Below are 9,031 nucleotides of genomic sequence, written 5' to 3' on the forward strand. Positions count from 1 at the left end.
ACTTTCCTTTTTGCTAAAGCATATAGTTAGGTGCTGACCCTGAATCCTCCCTTGGTTATGCTGCAATAGGCGTAGGCTGCTGGGGGGTTTCTATGATGCATTGAGTATTTCTTCTTTAGCCACCTTTCTCACTATGTGTTAACAGACCTGCCTGCCTTGAATTATACTTGTTATTAATCTCTGGCTCTCTTCCACAGCATGTCTTTTATCCAGTCTTCCTACTCTCACGCCAACCAGTCGCGGCCGATGGCCACCCCTCCCTGAGTCTGGTTCTGACTGAGGTTTCTTCCTGTTAAAAAGGGAGATTTTCCTCCCCACATTTGCCAATGTGCTTGCTCATAGGGGGCCAAATGATTGTTGGTGTTTTCTCTGTATTGTAGGGTCTACCTTACAATCTGAAGTGCCTTGAGGTGTTTGTTGTTGTGATGTGGCACTGTATAAATAAAACTGAATTGAAGTGAACTGAGAATTTAGCATGGGAGTCTATGGGGATTGAAGACAGCTTCAAGAGGCCATTAAAGGAACTGCAGTTTTTGTCAGTTTTATGACGTCTTCACTTTTCAGGTGGAAAGGCTTTAGATGACTGCAGAATTTAATGTCCAATTTTTAAACTATTTTTAATGCACTGTGAGAGCTTAAGTAGATTTAAATAAATCCATTATTGTATCTTTGCTAAATTTGATGTATTCTAATAAAAGCATGGTGTTGAAACCCCCCCCATCGTAAAATTACCGTAGTTTTATTAAATACATGTTGAAATACAGCCATACAAGCACACAACCTTGAACTATCATATTTGTGCCATTCTCTGTAATATTAAGGTAAAAAGAATGAATCAGCAAATTCTACATACTTGGTCTGAAATGCTAAGATTAAGATTTTGTCATGTGCCTTTTCTTATTTTGTCCTTCTGGATTTGCATGGCAGGCCTGGTGTGATTGAAACAGTAGCACAGGTGGAGGTTCATTTGCCTGCAATGCAGCACGAGAAGCCAAAAGCAGGTAAAGCCTGAGCAGTGTCTGTCCCCGGCTGCATAGGTTGAGACATTTGCCAAGATGGGAGTAAAGGAAAAGTTAAGTCTGATGCAGATCCCCTCCATTCTTCTGCTCGGCTTTGTTTATGTGGCATATGTGCTGATCGGTGGGGTGGTTTTCTGGAAGTTGGAGGGGGACCTCGGAAAGAAGGACGTCAGCTACTTGCTTGAAAAAAAAGAAAGGCTCCTTAGCACATACCCATGTCTCAACCAAGCTGGCCTGGAGGCCGTAGCTCAGGTGAGAAACAAAAATGTGGAAATGAAACAAACTGTTTCTATACATATCTGCAATTTATGATTGCGCGTTTTGATAGACCTTTTCTGCAGCTGTCTCTACCACTGTATTTACATCTTAACCACAACCATAATGATTTTGCATTTTTATATTCCTTTATGGAGACAGTCCACCATTGTGGAACATTGAAAGCATATGTTAAAGTTATGAATGTTTTTTAATCTGTCTGGATCACTATGAATTTACAGGAAGGGCATTCTGGAGTCTGGCACTGTTGAGCTTATTGGGTCGAGAAATAAGTGTTACTACATGCATTTATATATTTATACATTGACAGAAGGAACTAATTTATTACAGTTTGCTTTTTGGAACTTATTATTTAATAAATGACTTACTAACCAATTTAATATCCAGTGATTAGATATAAATATATGCTTAAGGTGGCTTACTATATATTGATATGTGTTGTTTATGAACTTTGAAAATGTTTCCTACCATAAATTTGTTAATTTACTTCAACAAATTTTTATGTTTTTTGTTACAATAATTTGACGGTAATTTGTGGTAATTTTACACTAATCAATACACTGTAACTATATGTAATAATTATATTTTGTTCATGTTTTTTTGTTTGTTTGATTTTTATTTTACTCCTGTATGGATAAAAGTCATTGTTATCTATAGTTAATTGCAATGTTTTACAATTGCTGTCATGGGTAAGGAAAATTGTATAGGTATGATAAAATATTATTAGAGCTATTAAAACGTTTGTACCATCAAACTGAGCACACATTGGTAAAACGCTGCCCCCTGGTGGTGAAAGTTTAATTACCTACATTTTGAAGAGGGTAATTAGAAAAAGTACATTCAAAATAGATGTGCAGGATGTTTATGTGCTCAGTCTTTTATACCTTCAGTAAATTATTTAAGTGACTGGCAACAGTAATGGGTCAAAACAGGTGAAAATGAGCCTGAGTTATAAACTTGTTTTCATGTGACAAGGAAAACAAGCTTACATGCAAATAGCAGCTCCTTCAGACATTCCCAGCTGCACTTGCTTTGCCTGTGACATGTGACCAGATTTTATACTCAATTTCCCATGAAACTCATAAACTTAATTTAAAGGTAGAAAGTCGTCCTCAAAAATGAATATTATACTGCATGTAAGAGTAGAAATGGTAATCACAATGTAATAAATGGCTGAAATTTTCTGCCTGTTGATGTAAGCTGCTTTGATTTGCATTGTGTCAAAGCAAATGCGGACAGCTTGTAAAGTTGGTTTGTTGATTGTTTTTAGTTGCTAATGTTTTTATTCCTTTCTTGCCATAAATATATATATATATTGCATTTCATATCTTTTTTTTTAACTTTATCTTAATTTTAACTTTTTTTCTTATTGATTTACCTTCTGCTGCTTTCTGTCTGATAGCAAGGTCATTGTGTTTCAATACCTCTTTAACAAGGCGGACCAGTATGCAAAGCAGTTATGTAATTGTGACTCATAAGGTCTTATGGGAAATGTTCCTGTCAGGTCAAGAACTAGTGAAAACCAAGATAAAAATGTGGGCATTATTATTTTTATTATAGTTGTTACTTCTATTATTGTTAATTTGTTTTTCAGGTTGTTAAAGACACATCAAAGGTGGGCCTGAGTTTGAAAAGCAACTACACGGCAGACGGCTTCTGGAAATTCACCAGCTCAGCTGTGTTTGCTGCCACTGTGGTCACAACTATAGGTCAGCTATGAGGGAAGGGAACAACCATATATATATTTTTTCCCATTCTCATTTAAATGTTAAATGTTTTTCCTTTATTTTCATGACTATCTCCATTGTAGATTCTCACTGAAGGCTAAAAACTTATGTAGTAAACAAAAAAGTATGAAAAGATTCAAAACATGTTTGATATTTTAGATTCTTCAAAATGGTTGCCCTTTACTTTGGTTACTGCTTTGCTCACTCTTGGCATTCTCTCAATGAGTTTCATGAGGTAGTCACCTGAAATGCTTTTCCAACAGCCTTGAAAGAGTTTCCAGAGATGCTGAGAACGTCTTGGCCCTTTTGCCTTCACTCTGCAGTTAATCTCATCCCAAACCATCTCAATTGGGTTTAGGTCAGGTGACTGTGGAAGCCAGGCCATCTGGTGCAGCACTCCATCTCTCTCCTTCTTAGTCAAATAGCCCTTAAACAGCCCAGAGATGTTTTGGGGTCATTGTCCTGTTTAAACATGAGTGATGGTCCAACTAAACGCAAACCATATCGGATGGCATGTTGCTCCAGGATGCTGTGGTAGCCATGCTGGTTCAGTGTGCCCTTAATTTTGAATAAATCCCCAACAGTGTTACCAGCAAAGCACCATCACCCCTCCTCCTCCATGCTTCACCTTTTCTGTGTCGCACAAAGACACGGCGGGTGGAACCAAGTATCTCAAATTTGGACTCATCAGACCAAAGCACAGATGTCCACTGGTCCAATGGCCTGTATTTGTACAGCGCTTTACTAGTCCCTAAGGACCCCAAAGCGCTTTACACACCCAGTCACACCCACATTCACACTGGTGATGGCAAGCTACATTGTAGCCACAGCCACCCTGGGGCGCACTGACAGAGGCGAGGCTGCCGAACACTGGTGCCACCTCTGACCACCACCAGTAGGCAACGGGTGAAGTGTCTTGCCCAAGGACATAACAACCGAGACTGTCCAAGCCGGGGCTCGAACCAGCAACCTTCCGATTACAAGGCGAACTCCCAACTCTTGAGCCACGATCGAGTCTAATATCCGTTCCTTGTGTTTCTTGGCCCAGACAAATCTCTTCTGCTCTTTACTTTTCCTTAGTAGTGGTTTGTTTGCAGCTATTTGACCATACAGGCCTGTTTTGCACAGTCTTCTCTGAACAGTTGATGTAGAGATGTGTCTGCTACTGGAACTCTATGTGGCATTTATCTGGGCTGTTAACTTGTGATTTCTGAGGCTGGTGACTCAGATGAATTTATCCTCAGTAGCAGAGGTGGCTCTTGGTCTTCCTTTCCTGGGGCTAACCTCATGTGAGCCAGTTTCATCGTAGCGCTTATGGTTTTTGCAACTGCAGTTCTTAATAATGGACAGTGGTTCCTCTTTACTTAGCTTATTGGTTCTTGCCATATGAGTTTTTAATATAATCTATCTATCCGTTTTTATCACTTCTGTCATAATACATAATTCCATCTTGCTTCATATAGTTGATGTCTTCAGTATGTATCTACAGTGTAGAAATTAGTAAAAATAAAGAAAAGTGAAGGGGTCCTCTTCACCAAAGAAGTAAAAATGTGAAGGAAAGAGACAGTGCTACCAATATCTTGGTAAAATGTCATCCTCATCCAGGGCTCCAATACATGACAGCCTGCTTACATGTGCGCATTCATTCTTGAAATTCTCGCTGTTACTTATTGTCAGCAGATTTAGCATGTGACTGTCTGATTTCCAGACAGCTGACAAGAAGCCCACTAAACAATAACAACAACTGGTTGCAAGCTAATGTTATTCCTGCTAATATTATAGGCACTTTCTCTCTGAGAAACAGATCGATTACATTGTCACATTGTATGAGAGTTTATTCATGAAGTGTCAGAGTACAACAATGTAAGATCTATGTCAAAGACGGCTTCACTGCAGCTAACAGCTTAACAACAGAAAAGTTGTCGATCGTGGCTCAAGAGTTGGCAGCTCATCTTGTAATCGGAAGGTTGCCAGTTCGAGCCCCGGCTCGGACAGTCTTGGTTTTTGTGTCCTTGGGCAAGACACTTCACCCGTTGCCTACTGGTGGTGGTCAGAGGGCCCGGTGGCGCCAGTGTCCGGCAGCCTCGCCTCTGTCAGTGCGCCCCAGGGTGGCTGTGGCTACAATGTAGCTTGCCATCACCAGTGTGTGAATGGGTGGATGACTGAATGTGTAAAGCGCTTTGGGGTCCTTAGGGATTAGTAAAGCACTATACAAATACAGGCCATTTACTTACCATTTTAGTATCGCTTTCATTGGGCAGACGTTAACTTTACTGACTCATTTTGGACTCCTTTCGCAAAGTTTTATAGCCTCTTATCGTGTAAATAGTTGAGCATCTCACCCGGCATTGACAGCTGAGGTAAAAAGTGGCCCGACAACTTAGAGAAAACTCCCGGGCAGATCTGGTCTAGAGTCACTTTGTTATCTGAGTGCACTCACTACCAATGAAACCTAAAATACCAAAAAAATATTTAAAATATTTGACTGTATTAGTTTGTGTAAGTGTTATTTAAATATGTTAAAATATAGTGTGCACAAAAAATGTTGTTTTTTTTTTTTTTTAACAAAGATAGCAGTAGAAACATGCCTTTATGAGGTACAGTAGCCCCCGTAGCTACGGATATGCACTTGCAGGTAGAGGGAGAAAAAGGAATTCAGTTGACTGCGATCTACAGACATCTAATTGTGATATTTTGAACACTATAACTTTAAAGGTTTTCTTTAAACAATGCAGTACACTCCTCCATAGTACCATTCTCCTTCGACCACAGTAACAGTTTAAAGTTTTTCAGGTTATGGGAACATGTGTCCCAGCACTACAGGTGGCCAGATCTTCTGCGTGTTCTTTGCGCTCTTCGGTATACCACTCAACATTGTGGTTCTCAACAGAGTGGGCAAGTACATCCTAGCCATAGAGAGGAACATCTCAGACTTCTTCGAGAAAAAGACTAGTCGAAAAGTAAGGATGTCCTGATTTTAGATAAACCTTTTCAAAAGGAGCGATTATTCTTTAGAGGATGACTAACACTGCTTCACTTTCCCATGTCTTGCTGCAGACATGTACCCGCTTTTTCATCCACTTTGTATGTTACATCTGCGGAGTGGCTCTTTTCTTCATCATGCCCATGATTGTGTTCAAGGAGCAAGAGGGCTGGACACATGCAGAGGCCATCTACTACTGCTTCATCAGCCTCAGCACCATTGGCTTTGGAGATTTTGTTGCAGGTAAAGCAGAATTGTGTTTTTTGTTTAGAACAAACGTGATACCAATCGAGTCAAGAAACAGCATGAAAAAAGAAGTGCTGTGGTGTAGATGAGTACTAAAACAGCTTTTAACACATTGACATTGATGGTAAAATCATAGGCAAACTTGTGCAGAGAGTAAATATTAACTTTAGAGTCAGAGTGGCCTGACTTTAAAATCATTCAGCACTGCTGATTAACACTGGGTCTCTAACTCCCGCCTATAATTTTAACAAAGCTGTTACTCTATAATTTTTATCAACATTCACAGATATCATTTCATTAATTCTGTACATGTATATTCAGAATTCTTGTTGGCAAGGAACCAGATCTTTGGTACTTGGAGCTTCTGGGTTCCTGTTTGCAGTCCATGTTTTACTGACTAATCAGTTTGAGCCTGTTTGAGCAGGTTTTGTTTGTGCACAGATAAAAATGGAATGGTATTTGCCTAAATGCCTCGGATAACCAGTAAAATGTCTTTATACTTTCCAGTTCTAAAAAAATGTCATCTGCATTCGCTGTCCAGAACAGGAAGTCTCGAACTCATTCATTGGCTAAACCAGTCACTCTAAGAAATTACCAATACAAAGTGGATGACAGATAATACATATAGTATATGTGTTAATAGTGAACCGTAACCCAAATACTATTAGGATGATGTGGGACAACATCAACACGGGGATATGAGACACACCAACATGGTGTTGTTCAGACATCAACATAATAATTATGGTCCAGGATCAATATTGCAACTGACCACTTCAACTATCATTTGCTAAGGAGTTAGCTAATGCTTTTAAAAACTATCACTATAAAGCCAACTTGAGTACTCTAAATTTTCCCTTTTAACGGGAAGACAAACAACAAAAATGTACTGGCATGTCCTAGTAGTGTATAAACACATTGGAAATGAAAACAAGTGAGAGAAGAAGAACTCTGTGAATCACATTAAGTCATGCATCAGTCTGAGCCTATAAAAGAATAGTTGACGGATGGTTTCGGGCTCTAACTGTAAGGTTTATTGAAAAAAAATCTGAGTTTAATATTAAAACTGAATAGAGTTTCTGGATACTTAATACACAGGAGAAGATTCTGATAGGTGAAAGCTCTGGGTCCCATTTTACGTTTAGAAACTTTAGCACGCTTTGCTCACCTTTCACCCTGCTTATCAAATTTGCATCTATGCAAGTTGATTCTTTTCTCTGGAATCCAGGGAGATTGTTTAGGAGGAAGTTAGAAGAGGACTTCTAAGAAGTGATTTAGGAAAAGGGGTTCAGTGGTGTATAAAAGTATAAGCCACGTTTTAGAAATGATCGCATTCTGATCACATCTGTTTTGTATACTCGACTCAAACTGAATTTTATCTTGTAAAATCCCCAAATCCTTTCTTCTTTCCAGATAGCAATCCAGACAAATATTACCCAAATTGGTACAGCGTCCTCATAGCCTCGTGGATCTTCTTTGGCATGGCCTGGCTGGCGCTGGTTATCAACCACTCAATCGAAATCCTGGAGCGGCTCAACAACTACTTTAAAAAGCAGTTCAAAAAGAATGATAATCAGCAGGGGGATGAGGCAGGCGGTACAGCTGATAAAAACCCAGAGACACAGATGGAGGAGGAAGACGAGATCACCCAGCCTCCAGTTACTGAGTCCACCTAGTTATAGAGTTGCCTACATCTGTCTGTGGTGATTTGATACGTGCCTGAGTTATTGTTTGTCAGTTTTAGACATTTTCTCCGTAACTGCCACTAAACTATTGGCTCATTTTTGTTGAGTCAGGTTTATGTAACAGCAGCATTCACGCACTGTGGTCTAGTAGACAGGACAGTCAGCCTGTTTCCTATACTTAATCAGCTGACCACAAGTCATTTACCGACTCAGTGGCACCAGCTTGGCTGTAGTCAAAGCCACAGTCTTTTAAAATGATCTACTTTGCATGGTATAGGGACTCCATGGCCCACAGAGGCCTGGGGATTATTATTATTCAGCATATTTTAAGAGGTGGTGGAATTTCCTAGGTTATAAAATACAGTAAAGTAAATTAACTGGCCTTACAGAAGAGCAAGAGAAGGAAATTTTATTTCATTTGTCAAGGTGTAAAAAGTTTTTGTCTTAAGTATTGTTTTAACACTTCCAAACCAAATTAAAAATATTTATTAAAAGGGACCTGCTCTGCTTTTCCTTATTGTCTGTCAGACTGCTCTAACTGCTGAGGTTCACAGTTATTCTACTCTTAGAACAGAAGTCCCTCCAACAACCGCCTCATAGTGCATTCAGACAAGTGATCGATGCTGTTAATTACAATAAAATCCTTTTTGTTTGTTTGTTTGTTTTTTGCAGCTGCAGTCAATTTCTATACTGTGGAATTAAGAGGAAGTAAGAGTTACCATCAGTTTTAACAGCTGCCTGGATGGTCAAAGGGAATATAAAAATACAAACAGATCGTAACAAAAAGCTTTAGCTTCTTTAGATCCTTAATGTGTTTATTTACTGAGGGAGAGAGATGGGAAAGTTGCATTTAAATAAAATATAATCTTCCTTACTGTTAAATGCAAAACCTGCAACGGGCATGGTTCATTGCATGAATTTAGTCTTAGATATGTCACATTTCAGTCTACCTCTTGGGATCTGGGCAAGGTTCAAATAGTCAGTCTAGCTTAGGAAGTTTCCTCACTGAGTTTGATTTACCCTGAAATATCAGTAGGGATAATAAAAGCTGGACAGATTCATCCATTACATAGGTGAAGAAAACTAATTTATTTT

The 9,031-nt window shown here is 39.2% G+C and overlaps 1 protein-coding gene across 1 annotated transcript; it reads left to right on the plus strand.

Moving 5' to 3' along the window:
- The first annotated feature begins 986 nt into the window (after nucleotides 1-986).
- On the plus strand, nucleotides 987-8,421 carry LOC146365640 (potassium channel subfamily K member 17-like). The gene is made up of 5 exons (XM_084915221.1): nucleotides 987-1,271; nucleotides 2,890-3,004; nucleotides 5,816-5,982; nucleotides 6,080-6,248; nucleotides 7,665-8,421. The coding sequence occupies exons 1-5, from the start codon at nucleotides 1,056-1,058 to the stop codon at nucleotides 7,925-7,927; spliced, it is 930 nt and encodes a 309-aa protein (XP_084771347.1). The 5' UTR covers nucleotides 987-1,055; the 3' UTR covers nucleotides 7,928-8,421.
- Nucleotides 8,422-9,031: the final 610 nt, after the last annotated feature.

Source organism: Perissodus microlepis, chromosome 19, assembly GCF_051167445.1.
Source record: "Perissodus microlepis isolate ML-2025 ecotype Zambia chromosome 19, ASM5116744v1, whole genome shotgun sequence".
NCBI classification, from domain to species: Eukaryota; Metazoa; Chordata; class Actinopteri; order Cichliformes; family Cichlidae; genus Perissodus; species Perissodus microlepis.